At 44.6% G+C, this 20,073-nt stretch overlaps 1 protein-coding gene across 4 annotated transcripts in view; it reads right to left on the reverse strand.

Annotated features, from left to right (window-relative positions):
- The window catches only part of Mp (collagen XV/XVIII-type protein multiplexin), a 731,849-nt gene that overhangs the window by 246,613 nt on the left and 465,163 nt on the right, over nt 1-20,073 (reverse strand). For all 4 annotated transcript variants that reach the window (XM_075880876.1, XM_075880875.1, XM_075880877.1 and 1 more), the window contains one exon: nt 11,567-11,629. In XM_075880876.1, coding sequence (XP_075736991.1) covers nt 11,567-11,629 — 63 coding nt within the window. The remainder of the gene's footprint in view (nt 1-11,566; nt 11,630-20,073) is intronic.

The following is a 20,073-nucleotide window of genomic DNA, read 5'->3' on the forward strand; positions in this document are numbered from 1 at the left end:
AAAATGCCTTCAAAATCAAGCAACAAAGCACAACTTGAGCCGAGTTCATCGTAATAAACGGTTATTTCCCGGAAACAAGCATTAGGTTGCTTTAAGAGATGTACTCACACAGAACTACCAAGAATTTCTTTCGCTTACATGTCACCGGAAAGGGTTTTCTGGCTGATGTGCCTTAACGCTGAAAAATACCAACCACACACACCTATAGATACATCAAAAAATTTTGATAGTTTCACAAGCTCAAGGTCTTTACGTAGCAAGGTGGCCTTGGCTATTACCTTATTAACTTGGCTGTTCACTTGTCTGAAGTGTTATATATCAATGACAACTTTTTCGCAGAAGGCCCTTAATATCAACACGACAAGTGAGCTTATTCCCTCTACTCAATCAGCTTTTAGCAGCTGAGGATTGTTCCACTATAAAAATCCAACCACTTGCCTATACGAACCCTTACGACGCAGTTAGGCAGGTTTAACACACTTTGCCAGGCAGTCAACTCTAGCCAAAAAGCTTTCTTTTCTTGTATTTTTCCTCCACTGAGTTCACCGAACATCGATTCAGTGCCAACAAAACAAACTTGAAATTCCAGTGGCCTAGGAAACGTTGGTTCTTTCTTCGGCGTGCAAGATATTCACTCAGGTCAAGATACATCCCAGAAACGATGCAGCTGAGCAGGCCTTGCAGCTTCCCTCCTGACAGCTTTTTTAAGTGGTTCAACGTACAGCACAATAAAATACGAAATGTCATCTGATCAGCAGCTTTCTGGAAGTATTTAATTTTCTCATGAGTTAGTGTCACAGAACGAGCGCTAAAAATAGGCGCGCCGCAAATTCTTGCGGTAACGCGCGGAAGAAACGTCGCGAAGTCAAAAGAAAAAAAAAGGGAAAGAAAAAGAAAACAAACGGCCAAGGCTCCCCGGGCGCGCGCTCTCCCCGCAGAAGCGTGGCTTCATCGACGAACCTCCTCACCCCACAACGGCGGCCGAGCAAGCCCGCGATTTTTCTAGAACGAAGGAGGTGGGGCCACGCCGAGATGAGTCATCCGGGGAGGGCATTCCAACCGTCTCGCTCTCCCCCCAGCCTTCGCTGCGTATCGCGCCGACGAAATGACGAGAATTTTCTCGAAGGTGGCGCGGAAGGTATTTAATCGAGCAGCCGAGGCGAGAGATCAGGAGGAGACGGAAGTTAACGCCAGAGCGCGTAGGGTATACCGCCGTGTAGTCGGCGAAGGTTTCGTCCGTAGAGACGAAGCAGGAGGTGAAGAGGATTTCCACCTGAGGGATGACGACTCGAGCTAGAGGCAAGAGCGTGTGTTTACCGCTATCGAGCGAAGACCCGTGGCAACCGCTGCGAGTGTGAAGCCGACGTGTTCCGGCGAAGAAGTTGAAGTTTGAAGAGTGGCCAATTGAAGACGGGAGGTTTCCTGGAAGAGAAACTTCGAGAGCTGCGGAACGACAACAACGCTGGACTTTGAGTGAGTGATTCTCGGAAGAGTATCATTCAGACTTTTGTTCCAAGGACTTTGGACTGAATAGGTTTTATATCTCTTTAGTCTTTAAGTGTCTTGGTTGTTCAATGCATGCGACTGCATTGTAGTGCGTATTGTTGTCTGTGTCCGTTGTTTCAAGTGTGGCTGATTGTACTGTGTAGGACGTTGTTTGTTTGGTGACGTATTGTATGTAATTATTGTGGAGTGTGCATACGTGTGTATTGTTTTTGATCTGCCGTTAATGAGAATATAATTTTGTTTGTTTATCAACTCTCGGCTCTGACTTGTTCTTTGGACCACAGCCGGCGTCCGCTGGTGCGCCAAAAAGGACCACTTCTAAATTGTCCACGCTTTCGTGGTGCGGTTCGGGGGGCCGATATTTCGACCCTTGGAATTAGCCCGGCGATTGCCTCCCTAATAAACGGGACTGGTGTGACAGTTAGCCAGTGTCAGCCTTAGATAAAACAATCCATACGCAGGCAGTCATGCAATAAGAGAATTAGTCTCCAAACTTTCGACTTTCGAATTTGCATATCCTGTTTGCGTGTCCGACAAGTGGTCGCCCAGTCTACTAGAGTACTAGCAGACGACTGGGCAACTCTCGCTCATTTAGTATCAGTGTACGCAGGGGATGCCACCCGCATAGGTCGCGAAATGACTTTTTAGTTTTGTTGTAGTAAACAATTCAGAAACATTAATAAATAGTGGATGCGCCCGAGATTTTTTATGAAGCTGATGAAATATTACAGCTTTGTTTCGTTTTAGTGACGTTTAAGTAATGTGTGTTGCCGAAATCGATATTCAATATCCAACCAATTGGGGCCTCGTTTGTCGAAGGCTTTCTCTTGAGATATTCTAGATCTTCCAGGCGCAAATACGAAGATGCTGCGAAAGTCGCTTCAGTTCCGCTCTTGGTGAACACACAGATTGTGTGGGTGGTGGATGCGCCTTTAAGTAAACCTCCTGACTGAAGTAGGGATAGCTGAATATGGGCTGACAATTTCCCTGGCACTCGCTTACGGCCTCACAGTGGCTTGCTTCCGGCCTAACCGATAAATATCAATATCATCGGTTGTACCGGCTGGTCACCTCCTTTTCTCTATATGGACTGAAAATGTATTAAACCAAATAAATATCGCTACTATCGTGGGTCTAGTTGGCGCAGGATGGCCAGATTGTTGTGCAGTACATAAGCCAGCACAATGTCCACTTTGTGGGCAACAGAGCACTGCTGTTGCACTGTCGCGGCCATTTTCAGTACAATAACGCTGTCGTGTAGACGCCTTCATCGTTTCGTGGACGAGGCAACACAAGTGGTACTACAATGACCACGTCCCAAGTGCAAGAAAGCCTCAACACATTCATAAAGTTTGTGCGACAAGAACGACCCACTGCTTTGCAAGCCCTCTCTGCTTCAAGAGAAATGAATCTTTTCCATATCTCAAGCGCTTCTAACAGGCAGTGATTACAAACGAATGGTGACATAGCTGTCTTGTACATTTTTGTGATATAACGACACAGAACACCACAAGATGTCAATATGGAGCAAAGATCACACCGCATGGGAGTGGACGACGTTTGTCTCCTGGTTGAATTCGAAAATCGCAACTGCAAAAGCAAGAGCTGTCAATAATCGTTTTGGCAAAAAAATCAACACAAAACGGATCGAGACTTCGTTCTGGCCTATCGAATGGATAAAGAAAAATCTCCAGGCTACTTTAATTGGATCAAAACGCAAGTGATTTAGCCGAAGAATCAGATTACCCTGCATTGTGTTCGTGTGGCTTACATGACTCCCGCGCAGATAGTTCGCAAAAACTCTAATCGGTGCTTCCACCGAACATAGACGGATGCTGCAAGCGCCCCCTTTATAACAAGCGGTCACATGTGTGCCACCAAGATCGAAAAAAAACGTCCTCTTTATTTTATTTTTTTTTGGGAGGGGGGTGGCCTGTTGCTTTATCTCTCTCAAATTATTCTATTTTAGTATAAGAAAAAAAACAAATACTACCTTTTACGTCAGTGAAGTGGATTCATCTCGTGAGATTGCGACACCATCTAGCGCCCCATAAAGAAATTATCGCAAATATATTGGTGATGCCATCACGCGTTTTAACTTCAAGATTTGGAAAACAGTCTTTATAAGTATTCATAGTCATCTATGATAATTAAATATTTATTACTTCATTCAATACATTTCTATATTCTCTTAAGAGATGGTCACGACGAGACGTGTTCTCCCGGGCCAGTCACCTCTCGCCCTCCCGCGACGTCTTCCTCCGTTGTGTCACACATCGTGTGAAGTGAAGCTCCCAAGGTTATCCTAACGAAGATGTCAATGAAGAATTGAACGGATGGTGACGTTTCACATCTACCACGTTTTCTAGCTACGTCAGAAGTGTCGAGGCAAGAAAAAGGCTAAAATACCGGCAACGCCAAACCAGGATTCTCGCGTTGTACGCGATGGCTAGCATCTAGTTTCATGCACCCACCAACTAATGATAAACGAGCCGTAGTTCAATCTGAGTGCACAAGCTCTCTAACATGCGGTATCACCGCAGACATTCCGAATTTAGCACTTCAGTCACTGCAACACGTTATCAGCAGACGTTAAGTTTGTATGCGGTGAACCTGGTTTGTCACGTTGTAGTTTCATTCTAAAAAAAATAAACATTTATTTTCACTGGCTGCAGGACTCTACCAAAGATTTTCATCGCTCCAAAAACTTACACAGCATCGTGGTCAGCGTAGCTAGACTTACAGTCAGCAACAATCGTCAAACTTTATAACTAAGAAGTTCACTAGTGGATTTTAAGTAATCAACTGCACCATTCGCCTGAATTCTCACGTCCGCTGAAATCGATAGCTTGCTGCTAAATAGAATTTTCATTTTTTCTTGTGAAGCCTTTCTTTGGGCATTATAAAAAGCATTCACTGAAACACCGAATACAAAAAATGTAACGTTCTGTGCCGTTTGCACAACAAAGTACAGTAAAACACGATGAGGTCATTGCAAAACTACAGGTAGGCGGCGAACAATTGCTTAAGCTCATGTAAAACTCCACGCATAGATCTTTCAATTTTAGTGCAATCGGTTAGGAGTTTGTGTCGTTCTTTTTTCTTTTTTTTTTCATTCTTTTCACTTTGCTTCAGCACGATCATTTATCGCCGGTGGAAGATCATGCAATCAACCTGTTTAGGCCCGGTGCATAAAATTAGGGAACTGGTAATGAAGTGTATGGAGAGCCAAGAAAGGAAAGAACCTCATCAATTATAGGACGGTAAATAAAATCAAAGCGACTGGTGAGAAATATCATGGGAGATGCTCTAAGCCTTAGCTACGATGGCGCTCTTCTTGCGACTTCTTTTTTGGGTATTTGTGTGAGTTGTAAACAAATATGTTCAAATTGCAATAAAAGTAATGAAGTTCTTGTAATCGTTTACACTTTATCTTACTTTGTACCTTCGCAGCTACTTCATTTAGGGAGTAACTATTTTTGTAAGGCAATTGCTGTCTTCGCAGTAATAGATTACCAAAGTCACCAAACTAGAAATTCATCAGGCGCTCTCAAGAAGTCGAGGGAATCCCACAGCTGCTTGATGTAAACCTACTTTTCGCTGTCAAAATTGTGTTATCACTAGGTGTAAGGCTTGATGAAACGCAGTTGATAGTATTCATCATGTCGGAAAGCACAAAATTGGCCCTCGAACAAGTTCTTTCTTCATAGACCCGAGACAAGGTGTTGGCGCCATTCAAAAAGCACAAACTGACTAGGACGGCCCTTGGTTTTACGGAAACTGAGTCACTGTTCGCAAGCTAAAACCTCTGCCCTGAAAACTAAATTCTGCTTTAAAAGAGAATACAGTGAAAGCGTCACAAAAATTGGACGTTTTTGTGGGTGACTGAGGACAAGCTCCTGATGCGAGAAAGTGAAAATTCGTGCGTGTTTTATGTGACACACGAAGAGGTCCTTCGAAGTGCGACACCAGTAGCGTGGTGACTCCTGTGCAAAGTTTACATACTGAATGCAAGAATAATATCTCGTCAAACGCACAAGACCACTGCATTATGAGTAACATGACGATATATAAACGTAACATTCGCAGCATGAAAAAACCTTAATTGCATTTTCGCGTTCGTTTCTCAGCAGACACAATGTCTCGACGTAATCGCTGTCACTGACACCTAGCTTATAAAGAATGAAAACACTTATTCTCAATTACGCACTGCTCTCACAGCCACGTGGCTCTCGTTTTTGTGGTGGCGGCGTTGCCGTTTTTGTAAACAAATGAACCTTTACCAATAATTCTTTCTTTCACCGTTCAATCACTGTTCGTCAGCTTGGACTGTTCACCTACAGTTGTCGTACTTTATTGTCCCTCAAAGGCTGTTGTGTTTTGAACTGTTTTGCTGCGGCGAGGTTGAGGTCTATATTACCTCTGCCACTCCTTATTGATAACTTGTGCGGCAAAAAAATAAAAATGAATGGTAAACAAAGCAAACAATCAGCAAAGAATTAAAAAAAACAAAAAACTAAATGAAAGCAGAATAGCGCACCAAACCAGTTGAAATAGCATGTCAATGTACATATTGTTTGCAGCAGTTCACAGTGCCATAAAAGGTTCTAACGCACACCTCTTTAGTTCTACTCACTGCATATATCGCAAAAGATCATTCTGTATATCTCAAACTCTGTAGCTGTTTATCACAAGCGCTTAACTAGTCTGGTCTCCACTAATAATGTTGCAGGAAGATGTTCGCCTTTTTCTTAAGACGCATCTCGTGCCATGCTTACAGTAATTTCTTTAATTCCAGTTGCCGTTGCTCGAAACGTGCTAGTTTGTTCCTTAATTTTTCTCTTTCATTTGCGTACTCAACGTAATTCATGAGAATATGGTGAAAAGTTTCATCTTCATGACCACAGTGGTCTTTCGGTGAGTTGCATCGATGTACTTTGTGCCGTAAGCTGTTTGTGTATGCTACTTTCAGTCGAAGCCTGTCAAATAACGTGTCTAAATGTCGTAAGATATCTGTCGCTATTGAAAGTATTCTGTGCGGATCAACTTTGTAAAGTAATGAATTTTTTAATTAGTGCTATCACCCGCTTTTTCGTAGAACAGCGGTTGGCGCCTTGCATTACGAAATTTTGAATATCCACACTAAACATCAAGAGCGCACAATCATGTCCTTCGTTCAAAGTTTTTCTGGCGAGGTTGTCTGCCTCTTCATTACTCATTATTCCAATTGGGCTAGCTATCCATTGGAATACGATGTCGTGACGCGGCGCTGAGGCATATCACACTTTCTGCAATACATTGTGCTATTTCGCCATTTATGTAAGATGATGTTGCATGTTTATGTGAAGGACGGGTTTGCTATTCATGCATACCAACCACTGTCATGTCCAAGAATTCTCACAGATACATTTAACTGCTTCAAAAATGACCTGCAATTCTAATATTGTTGATGAAGATTTCTGCTGTAACTTATACAATCTCTTTTCTTGACTTTTGGGTATAAAGACCGCACAGGCTTATCCTTCTTCAGTGCACGACCCATCTGTATATATCTTCGTCTTCTCATTGTGCATTATATGAAAATAATAAAGCACCATCTGTGCTACCATTGCGGCGTCATGTCTGCTTTCTTCCGTATGCAATCGTTTTCTCTGATAACGTTCTGAACCGGCACCGCCCAAGGTGTATGAGGTAGTTTTCATAATTTATATCCTAGTACTACTGCGTGGAATGATGGCACACTGTCCTGTAGTCGCGTTGCCGTCCTTTGTGTTAGTTCACTACATAACGGATGACTGTCATGCTGCGTGAAAATTTTAAATAAATTTTTAGATGCTCCACTCGTTTGGGGTATTGCCAAAGGTGGTTATCAAGCTTTTGCATACGCAAAATCGCTGGAAGTCAACCATAGCGACCCCAAACATTCCCTAAGCTCCTTGCACATAACAAGTGAAATCTTCTTTCGGTGGAGGCTGGACGTCCGCGCAGCAGAGGCAGGGAGTCACTCACCATGTGGCGTATCCAGGCAACATGTAGGACCAACTACAGCGACTCTGTAGTACCGCGTCCTTTCGACCCGCAAAGATAACGCAGCGTTCGATTCTCTTGCTTCAGTTTTTCCTAAAGGTACTGAACATGAGGTGACTATGTTAGTTTCCGGACTGAAATAACACCTAAGAATCTAGTAGTTTTCATCAGTTGAAAGAGTTCAGATTAATTTGGAACTCTTCAGGTCTTTTTAATGTAAATAGTAGTGTGGTTGTTTTTGCCAGACTCACAGCCGTACCTCTTCTTGTACAAAAACGGTCTCCTTAATACAATCTTAATCCAAAAATTGATCGACCAGACGCCCATATATTTATGTCATCAGCACATACTGAACATTTTATGTCAGGTGAGAGGTAATACGGCACCTGCGCCATGACTAAATTAAAAAGCATGGTGATTGGCTTTTTTTGTACTTTTATTGAACATAATAATTATTTTAAGTTAAAAAGAAACATGAAAAGTTTCAGCAATATACGGCAATATAGACATTCATACCTGTAGTCTCCCGAATCGTGAGTACATGTACTCGTTACATTCGTATCCCTTTCGCAACTTCGTCATTACATCTACTCGAATAAGCGGTACCTCAGCTAGATTGACAGGTAATGCTTTAACAATGTCTGAGAAAGAGATTACTGCCGTAATAAATGGTAAGATTAAAACAGATCGTTTCCTGATATTCGTCTTGGTTGATAGCCTAAAGAATAATCAACGTGATGTGCCTAGGTTTCTGAAAAAATAGACTACGTGGTGTTAAGAAAAATTTGCTGCTGAGATATTGGTTCAATGGAAAATATTATGGTGTTAATATTGATTTTTCAAACTTGATTTATCTTTTTGAAGACTCAGTAAAAAGAAAAAAGTATGAAAGTTTCGGTTCATTCAAGCGACGGACAGTCAAGTCCCAGGAGGAATAGAGAAATTCTGGAAGTCATACGGAGCAAAGATTGGTGATATGACGAATGTAAACGGCACAAATATAACGAATAGTAGTGACATCCCTTTAAATCAATGCGCATTACATTCGTTGCGCTGATGACAAGTAAAAGAGATTATCACGCATGGCGGACGAGCTGGTGAGTGGTAATTCGAAAAGGATTTGGCAAATTGTAAAGGATATTGTTGGCAGCCTTCCAGCTCCGGAGGTGCTTCCTGGTGTCATCGACACTGACACAGTTGAATAGTTTAACACTTACTTTGCCTCTATTCGCTCATTTAGAAAACAGTAGGCTAGGTGTGTTTGTACTACATGATTATGAGCGTAAATCATAACAACCGAAATCACTGTTTGTGCTGCTTTCTGTTCAATCCTATCGGTCGCACTGATTTGCACTATTGGCCCAACCTTAACTTTAGAAAGTATATCCAGTCTAATTATGAACATGGTCCCTTCGACTCCATCAATATTTTTGTCATATATGACATCAATTTTGAAGACATTAGATTGACTGCGCTGAAAATGTCAATGAATAAATCAGCAGGCTCAGATGGAATGCATATAAGGCTTCTAAGTAAAAGGTACTCCTCCTTCGACTAGTTTTGAGTCACCTATTTAACCCTCCTGTGCAAGCATTTGCGTACCCTTTTAGTTTAGAAATGTCAAAGCTAACCTCGTAATTTTAGCCCATCTAATTATCCGTCTAATATTCGCTTTGAGCTTAATTAACATGTTGAAAAAATTTTTGACATTCACTGATAGTTTATTTCAAAATATAGCACGTTTGCCCATCACAAACATGCATTCAGAAGAAACTATTCCCCCTCTAACGCTGTTATTACCCTTACTCAACTAAGAACACAGCACTGAATTAAACTAAGTTACTAGAAGGTATCTCTCCCGACCACAAAGCAGTATTTGATATTATAGATACAGTACAGTACTACAGAAATGAGCGTATTATTGTATCCGTGGCACCTCATTTGAACTTCTTCCGGACCACCTCAAAGGTAATCGACAGGACATGCTAATAAATGATTTCATGTCTTCAATGAGCCACTTGACAACCGGTATTCCAGAGAGTTGTTTACGGCTACCTTTGCTGCCTGCCGACCTGCTTCCCGCATTTGTCTGTTATTGTATCGATGTACGCTGACTCTACTGCTAATATAGCTACAGCTAATAATCTAAATTATCCTGAATCAAAGGTCAATAGCTGAATGTTATCTACTATTAAGAAGCTCATCTGGTAACACCGATAGAATTAAGCGTATCACCTTTCAATCTGACTTCAAATTTATAATAGCGAGTCATATGAACATAGAAATTGATTATTTTGTGATGGACAAGTAACTACGAATAAATATCTTGGAGTCGCTATAGACAACAATTTGCAATGGCAGACACAGATTAAAAACGTGTGTCTCGAATTGGCCTAAGGATGTTATGTGTTTACTCAGGCTTTCGAACGCTTCGACACCACTGACCTCCGAACACTTTAATACGCTTTTATTTATTACCACACCTTGTATTGCATTAGGTCTTAGAGTGGCACGCACAAAACTTCCCGGTACTTCGTTAGACAACTTCGAGAACGTGGTGTGAGAAGCATTACTCATTCCAACCATAATGAGCCATCGAATGTTTCTTTTGACGATTAGAAATTCTGTCCATCGACAAGCTATGGAAGTTAAACTAGCCAGCATGTATACACTGTTGATAGTAACCAGCCTTAAGAAGTGTTAATTTTTCATTACTCAGGTCGTTTACCCCACAACCAACCTATGGTAAGTAGAATATTCCATGAACTAACAACATATTTTGGGAACGTCTTTTACAATCCACAGAACTTAATTCTGAAATATTACACCTTTTGAAAAAAATTAAATTTTACAAACGCATAGAAAAAGCACTATCTTAGAGAATGAGATAATCTTCGAAAGTCACGTTTAGCCTGCTAGTAGTTTCTATTTTTATAATGCATATAGTTCTGATTTTGCGAGGTTATACTACTGTGTGGTTATTTCGTGTGCTGTATTGATTCCTTACTGGTTTTTACTAGATACTATATAACTTTATTTTCGCCACTTTATTGAAGTGCCTTGATAACTGTTGTTTAACTGTTGTTTTCGCACACAAACTAGGCAGTGGCCATGGATCGCCAAAGAGCATACTTTTTATAAAAGAGAGAGAGATAAAACTCCAATCCATTGAAGTGTTCTACGCACAATATTTTAAACTTTTTGCTCTTTGTAATGCCTTTCTGAAGTACCAAAATCTATGCAGCATGTAGTTTCCCGGGCAACTCGGAGCCATGCATTGAAGCGCTGCTTAGTCACGAATTAGCATGCAAAGTGTCTCCACAGTACGGCACCAGGGTTCCCTCTAGTGCGCCTGTGAAAAGGGTCGTCAGCGTAGCAGTGGACGTATTCACGGGGTAACGCGGACACTTCGAGAATTTAAAATATCATGAGACATAAATGCATGCCATTATTTGAGAGGCCCCCTCTAATTTGAGTCACAAAAGTTGGTACCTGGAGATAAGTAGCAGAATTTCTTATGTGAAATTTGAAAACTCAGCTTGAATTTAGGAATGGCAGCTTACATCTCAAAAATAACCTGCAAGAAAAACTTGAGGTACTACCTGCCGGTACCGAATCTTCGAACTCTATTTACAGGCCGTCTCTGTACTTATCCCATAGTGTGCGTGTATAGTATGCTGCCGTATTAAAGAGTTTATCAAAACGAAAATAGACAATAATTTTTAACTCTCGAGTATGTATTTGATTACTTTTTTCCCATGGTAACTGCACATGCAATCCATTGCCTTTTTTGCACTAACGAGAAAAGTAGGCTTGAAAAACTGATTACGACAATCTTAGCAGCACCATTGAAGGCCACCGTGGACGATGTAGGTCAGCCTCTGAACGCAAACGCCACGTGCAACGCGATCTAAAGAACTACCATTTCCGGCGGTGTAACAATGTTCCTACATGGAGAGTAATATTATTCAGAAAGTGAGTGAAAGAAAGCGTGACATCCGAAATGAGCACAATGCAAACCACAGCTGCTCACCTTTGGTCCCATCTTTCCCGGTGCTCCCTGTGGTCCAGTAAAGCCCCGGTCTCCTTTCTCGCCCTGTGAAGGCGCAACAGAAGTCATTGCATTAGAGCAGCCTGTTGTAAATTCAGTCACGTCTGAGACTTTGCGTATCCACAACACGATATGATTGTAAAAGCCGCCGTAGAGAAGGGCTTCAGAAATTTCAAGCACCTAGTGCTCTTTAACGTCCATTGACATGTCGCATAGTATACGAGCTTCTAGCATTTCGTCTCTATCAAAAGGCGACAGCCACAACTGCAATCTAACCTGCCTATAAGAAAGCTTGTGTGTTGCCTACCTGTGCCTGAGTGTGTCTTTTAGTGTTCAATTCTAGCGCATTGTAAGTATCAAGCATTTACAACCAACTAGCCCCTACTTTGGCCCTTCTAACTATAAGAGAGCTTTTTCATCCAGCTTCTTACGGGTAGTTGTAAGTTTTACTTACTATTAACATCTACATGAAATAAATCAAGAAAACAACCTGATAATACACAAAAATATAGAAAGAATAAACAAATAGATTAGGCATAATACACTTCGGTTAGTAAAGTGATTGATCAATACATAGGAATTACCCATGTCGTGTTCTAATGTGCCCAATTTTGCGTTTGTTGCGTATGTTTATTTTCTCCTATAGTTGAGTTTCAACGTGAACATGAAAAGTGAGTCTCCATATTTAACCCGGCCACCTAACGTTTATGCTCACTTCTAGACGAACAAGTATAAGAAATACACCATGGTACCCAAGTTGCTTGACATCTGCGAGTTAATATGGAGCAAAGCTGCATCACATGTATGGCTATTCGGTCGCCAGCAGACATTGTGTGGTAGCTTTATTTTCACGATGCTGCATTAGGCTGGCATTTTACAACAGGTTAGCTGCTCAAGAGGGCTGTAAAAACTTTGGCTTTCGCCTAAAACCCCAGGTTGGTATGCGTACTACCCGCAGAAGTGGGTTATATAGTAATTTGTCAATTCAGGAAGCTAGAGAGAACGAAATGACAATAAATGAATAAACTAGGCCAAGCCTTACTACCACGAACACATTAGATGTGAACGACAAAGGTAAACTCGGCTTGGTGAAGTGGTGCACGCCGGAGAGTGTGAGAGAAGATAGATAGATAGATAGATAGATAGATAGATAGATAGATAGATAGATAGATAGAACGATATATAGATAGATAGATAGATAGATAGATAGATAGATAGATAGATAGATAGATAGATAGATAGATAGATAGATAGATAGATAGATAGATAGATAGATAGATAGACAGACAGACAGACAGACAGACAGACAGACAGACAGACAGACAGACAGACAGACAGACAGACAGACAGACAGACAGACAGACAGACAGATAGATAGATAGATAGATAGATAGATAGATAGATAGATAGATAGATAGATAGATAGATAGATAGATAGATAGATAGATAGATAGATAGATAGATAGATAGATAGATAGATAGATAGATAGATAGATAGATAGATAGATAGATAGATAGATAGATAGATAGATAGATAGATAGATAGATAGATAGATAGATAGATAGATAGATAGATAGATAGATAGATAGATAGATAGATAGATAGATAGATAGGCTCATAGTCACTGAAGTTCGCTAAGAAATGCGTCGCATTCAAAACCAGCCGAGATTGTTCACACCCTTGCTGCCGCAATAAAAAAGGGTGGGAAAACATTAAAGAGACACCGAAAAAAACGATAAAAAGAAGAAAACGAGTAGGCAAAATAAACAGAGTGTAACATTAAAGAGAAAGAAAGTGAGAAATAAATAAAAACAAACAAGAAGAAAGAAAACGTCAGAGGAAGCGGGGAATGAAAAAAAGGGAGAAAGAGAATTAAATATAGAAGTATCCACTACCGTGAGTACATAAAGTGCGAATGACAAACGAAATCTAGACCCATGGAAGCACGACGAGAAAAGTATGCCTAAGTCGTAGCTGCTAAAGGCTGGCGGACATTCAAGCCATTCTTTATGCATGCTGTCGGTCGAGTAAAACCAGTCCCTTCAATATTGCTACATACGTTGTCAAAGATGACGACGAAAATAGCAAATAGGAAGACGACGTTCAGTGATATTCGGATGTACTTGGCTCTGTCTTCTATGTTAGGCGTTAGGTGTTTTATACATACCGTGTAAATATACGCTGTGACACCTTTTTTCCCGTAACATTTTCGTGGAACTGCTGCGTCCTCCCAGCTTTCACCATTTCTTTGTAGCGGACGCTCTTTGGCTGCCTAGGTATTGTCTGTTCAAAAGGATTACGAGGATGCATCGGAAACGTCCCCAGCCGTGCCTGGGCCAGCCAGGCTTGCCACGCCCGAACGAACCGCCACTAACGGCACTGTCGTCCTCACACAAGCACGTGACCCAGGTACTTTTTTCTGGCACTGACAACAAATGTGTCAAGGATTGGGTTCCGCTCTATGACCGAGTGAGTGCGCTGCACAACTGACACGCTAAGCGCATGCTGGCCAACATCCTCTTTTACCTTGAGGGAACGGCCAAAGTTTGGTTTTGCAGCCATGAACAAGAGATAGGGAGGTGGGGTTATCTGCAAGCGCAAACTAATTGAAGTATTCGACAAGCCCATTGGGCGACGCCGCGCTGCGCAGAAGAAAATCGCGTGCCGACTGCAAACCTGCTCCGAGCCATACCTAACATATATTCAAGATGTGCTCGCGCTCTCTCGCAAAGTTGACTACAAGATGCCAGAACCTGAAAAGGTTGCACACATCTTCAAAGGGATCACACATAATGCATTTACTTCCCTGGTATTGAAGAACTCGTCGACAAAAAGAACGTTATTAGCAAATGTCGGTGCTATGAACAAGCGAAAAGTCGTCGCATTGCTCCAAATTTTTCAGGCCTTCCCAACTACGCAGGGACGTCTACATAAGAGGACATCCATCCGCCACCTGCTCCTGCTGCAGATGAGAACATTGTACGCCTCGTCCGCCGCATAATCGAAGCTGCAGCTCCAGTCCCCATGCAAGGTCGTGGCCATGATGATTCTTACGAGATTTCTTTAATACAGACCATCGTACGCCAGGAGCTCGCTAACGCCGAACTTCGTATGCCGGGTTCAACGTCCCAAACCACCATATTGTTACGTGGAAAATAACAGCTGTGAGTCCGCAGCCACAACGCAGCTCACCAACAACGTCCACTTCTTTACTATCAGTCTGAGGCACCTTTTTTGGGTATGCCCCACCATGCCCTCTTTCAGTCAGATGAAATCACGTAACACGACCCCCGGCGGCAAAAGCGCCGACCCGGCGAGTTTACGGGGCCTCAGCAGGAGCAGTGTGGTAACGCTTGAGCCTTGATACGTGGACGATGTCCCTTGACAGCAGAGCGGAAGAGGTTGATGGATTATCAGGGACAATTTCATATGTAGTGTCGGTCACTCGTCTAAGCCCACGGTATGGGCCCGTGAAACGAGAGAGAAGTTTTTCTGAAAGGCCTGCATGTCGCGTAGCGGACCAAAGAAGAACGAGAGAACCTGTTGGAAAGTGTTCGTTGCGATGCCGCTCGTCGTAACGATGCTTCTGCGAGTCTTGGGAAGCCGTTAATCTGCTGCGGGCAAGCTGACGAGCGTGGTCAGCTCGGGTAATAGCATCGCGTGCATATTCAGAAGTAGACTGCGCAGCGGCTGGCAGGAAGGTATCCAACGGCAATGTTGGTTCGCGTCCAAATAGAAGGTAAAATGGCGAGTACCCAGCAGTGTCATGCCGGAAGGAATTGTATGCGAACGTCACATAGGGTAGTGCAAGGTCCCAATCACGATGGTCGGCCGAGACCATCGTGATTGGGACCTTGCACTACCCTGACAGACATGCTATTTTGATAGCATGTCTGTCAGGGTGCGGTTTAAACGTTCTGTAAGCCCGTTTGTCTGGGGGTGGTACGATGTCGTGAGCTTATGATGGGTAGAGCAGGAACGCAGGATATCGTCAACCACTTTCGAAAGGAACGTACGGCCTCGGTCTGTCAGCAGTTGACGAGGGGCTCCATGCACTAAAATGAGATCGCGTAGTAGAAAATTAGCGACGTCTGTAGCGCAGCTTGTTGGCATGGCTCGCGTAACTGCATAACGGGTTGTGTAATCCGTAGCCACCGCGACCCACCTGTTTCCGGAGGCGGATGTTGGGAAAGGACCGAGAAGGTCCAAACCAACACGGAAAAATGGCTCCGATGGGATGTCGATGGGCTGAAGATATCCGGAAGGGAGTCCCGACGGCTTTTTGCGACGCTGCCAAATTTCACAAGCGTTGACATAACGACGTACACAGCGTGAAAGGCCAGGCCAGTAGAAGCGGTGGCGGACACGGGCATATGTGCGAGAGACACCAAGGTGACCCGCGGTTGGCGCGTCATAGAGCTCACGTAGGACTGTGGAACGCGGGTGCTTTTGTATGACCAGAAGTAGGTCGTGACCATGGGGCGATAAATTACGCCGATATAAGGTGTGGTCCTTTAAGGTAAACATGCGAACAGAAGCGTCTTGCGGTGAAGATTCGAGCTGTTGTATAAGCGGCTGATATCCGGATCGCGGCGCTGCTCGTCCCCGAGATGAAGCAGCTGGGAGATGGAAAGGACGCAGCCCACAGAATCAGTGCTCGTAGGATCGCAGTCGGCCACAGGGTAGCGTGACAGACAATCCACATCTTTGTGCAGTTTTCCTGATTTATACACGACGGTGTAAGAATACTACTGAAGGCGGAGTGCCCAGCGGGCGAGACGACCTGTGGGATCTTTGAGGGAGGCGAGCCAGCAGAGAGCGTGGTGGTCGGTGAGAACTATAAATGGTCGGCTGTATAAGTAAGGGCGAAATTTCGCGACTGCCCACACCAGCGCTAGGCATTCGCGCTCTGTGAAGGAATAATTACGCTCCGAGGTGGACAGCAGCCTGCTGGCATAAGCTATCACGCGATGCTGCCCACGTTGTCGCTGAGCCAACACAGCGCCTATTCCGTAACCGCTGGCATCGGTGCGCACTTAGGTCGGTGCCGTAGGGTCGAAGTGAGCCAGCACAGGAGAAGAAGTGAGCAAAGTGGTCAGGTCGGAAAATGCTGCTGCTTGCGAGGGACCACAGGGAAACGTCTCATCTGGTTTGAGTAAATCTGTTAGGGGCCGAGCGATTTCCGCGAAGTTCTTGATGGACCGCCGAAAATAGGAGCAGAGCCCCACAAAGCTGCGGACATCTTCGGCGGTTTTTGGCACAGGAAAGTCCTTCACAGCTCGAACTTTTTCTGGGTCAGGCTGTACGCCGTAAGCGTCAACAATATGTCCAAGTATTGTAATGCGACGGCGACCAAACCGGCACTTTGATGAATTCAGCTGAAGGCTGGCGAGACGAAATTCATCAAGAATTTTCGACAGTCTCTCAAGGTGTGCTTCAAAAGTGGGAGCAAACACAATCACGTCATCCAGATAACAAAGACACGTAGACCACTTGAATCCATGGAGCAGGGAGTCCATCATTCATTCAAAGGTGGCGGGAGCATTACATAAGCCGAAAGGCATGACTTTGAATTCGTAGAGGCCATCGGGTGTTACAAAAGCCGTCTTCTCTTGGTCCATGGGGTCCACAGCAATCTGCCAATAACCAGAACGAAGATCGATGGAAGAAAAGTAGGCGGCACCATGGAGGCAATCAAGGGCGTCGTCAATGCGGGGCAGAGGGTATGCGTCTTTCTTGGTGATGTTGTTAAGGTGGCGATAGTCCACACAAAATCGCCACGATCCGTCCTTCTTTTTAACTAATATAACCGGGGATGCCCACGGACTTGAGGATAGTTCAATTTTGTACTTCGCTAGCATCTTGTTCACCTCCTTCTGAATTATGCTCCGCTCAAAAGCAGACACTCTGTAGGGACGGCGGTGAACAGGGTTGGCATCACCTGTGTGTATGCAATGCTGGACAAAGGACGTCTGCCCAAGAGGTCGGTCGCCAAAATCGAAAATATCCTGGTAGGCCTCGAGAAGATGTTGTAGGGCTTCAACTTGCGGAGGCGGAAGATCAGTGGCGATCATGTCTACAATTTGACGGCTGCCCGAATGTGTTGCGAGTGATGTGCGCTGCGGTGAAACAAGTGTGTCCAAGGCAAGCACTTCAATTTGTGAATCGAGCAACGGACACAGGTGGGCCCCAAAAATGCCTTGTGGAAGCACCTGATTCATGTAGCCGAAATTGATAAGAGGTAGACAAGTTTTGTTATCTGTGATGCTGAGCATCGTATAGGGCACTGCAACATTGTGCACAAGGAGTACGTCCGTGAGAGGCGTAGCGTAATAGTCACCATCGGGCACAGCTGGTGAGCACAGAAAATTGACGTACGTCACAGTTTTGGGGGGCAGGCGAACAAAGTCGCTGCATTGTAATCGGCATGTAGGTTGGTACGGGGCGGCACTGATTTGTGGCAGTTCAAGGCGGAGCACACCAGCGGAGCAATGAATCAGAGCAGAATTGGCAACGAGAATATCAAGGCCTAGTATGAGGTCATGGGGACATGTTGCAAGGACGGTAAGAAGGACGACCACTTGATGAGCAGCTAAAATAAATATAGCTGTGCACATACCGACGACAGGCACTGTTGCACCATCTTCAACTTAGACGACACTGGTCAAGGGGGGCATGAGAACCTTTTTCATGCGACGACGAAAACGCGAACTCATAATACAGACGTGAGCGCCCGTATTTATCAAAGCATCAACAAGTGTGCCATCAACATATACTTCTAGGGTGTTCCGGTTCAAACGTAAGGGCAACAGAGGATTTTTGGGTAAGGTCGACAAGGCAGCTTCACCTCCAGAAGCTGCACAGCCTAGTTTTCCGGGACATGCGGCGGTTAAACGATGGTGAGGGAGAGCGGCGGCGCGTATTTGAACGAGAAGGGCGGCTTTGAGGCGGTGGCGACGACGGGACAGGGTGGCCGTAGTCCTCAGGGGCAGTAAAAGCTGTAGACTCAGTGCGGGTCGGATAACGGTGGTTTGGTGGACGGAATGAGTTACTGTAAGCGGGGTACGAGCCAGAAGACATAGATGGCCATTGGCTGCGGCAGTAACGAGCGATGTGTCCAGCGCGACCACAGCGGAAGCAGATCGGCTTATCATCAGCTTTTAGCCATTCAAACGGGTTCCTGGTTCGAATAGAGTATGAACGGCGACGTCTCATGTCCACAGAAGCTATCGAGGGACCAGTATTATTCAGGGTGGGTGCAGTGGACAGGATACCAAGGTTAGCGAATTCCTGGCGGACAACAGCCTGGATCAAGGCGACAGCTGGCGTTGAGGTGTCGGGCAACGTCGGTTTGTTGGCAGCCGGGTAAGCGGCCTCGAGTTCACGTCGGACGATGCGCGTCACGTCTTCGGTTGTAGACGGATGACAAGGAGTGGCTTCGCAACACGACGTTGCCGCGGTGTTGGGTAGGCGCTGAAACTGCTGCAAAATGCGTCGACTCTTCGCTTGCTCGAGACGGCGACACTCTTTGATCACGGCGTGGATGATCGTTACGTTGGTAAGTACAAGCAGGCTGAATGCATCGTCGCGGATTCCTTTTAAAACGCGCGAAATCTTGTCGGCCTCAGTCATGTTGGGATTGGCCCTTTTACACAACGCTAAGACGTCTCTAATATAAGTCAAGTAGGGCTCAGTGGACGTCTGTGTACGTACGGCAAATTGCTTTCGGGCATCAAGCTGTTGACCAAACGGGTTGCCAAAGAGGTCGCGGAGCTGTTTAAACATTTCCCAGCTTGTGATTTCGTGCTCGTGGGTCTCAAACCAGATGCAAGGGGTCTTGTCAAGATAGAAAACGAGATTCGCAAGCATAACGGTTGGGTCCCAGCCATATTGCTTGCTGACGCGCTCGTACATGCTAAGCCACTTGTCCACATTCGCGTTGTCCTCTCCCGTAAAGGTACTGGGATCACGGGGTTGCGTTAGGGCGAAATACCTGGTTGCTGTCGTTGCTGAGGTAGGTGGCGAAGCCGTATCCTCACCCGGAGCCATGGTAGCAGACTTAAGGAGGCGTCCACTGCGTAGCTCCGTTGTCAGAAGAGTACCAAGCACCTCCACCAAAATGTGACGTGAAAAATAACAGCTGTCAGTCCGCAGCCACAACGCAGCTCACCAACAACGTCCACTTCTTTGCTATCAGTCTGAGGCACCTTTTTTGGGTATGCCCCACTATGCCCTCTTTCAGTCAGACGAAATCATGTAACAATATGATTATGAGAGACGCCGTAGTGGAGGGCTGCGGAAATTTCGACCACCTGGGTTTTTTTAACGTGCACATAAATCTGAGCGCATGGGCCTACAGCATTTTCGCCTGCATTGGAAATGCAGCCGCCGCCACCAGCATTCGCACCCGCAACCTGCGGGCCAGCAGACGAGTACCTTATCCCTAGACCACTGCGGCGGACAACGCCGAACTTCGCACGCTCTGCCC

The sequence above is a fragment of the Rhipicephalus microplus genome, chromosome X (assembly GCF_043290135.1).
Source record: "Rhipicephalus microplus isolate Deutch F79 chromosome X, USDA_Rmic, whole genome shotgun sequence".
In the NCBI taxonomy this organism is placed as follows: Eukaryota; Metazoa; Arthropoda; class Arachnida; order Ixodida; family Ixodidae; genus Rhipicephalus; species Rhipicephalus microplus.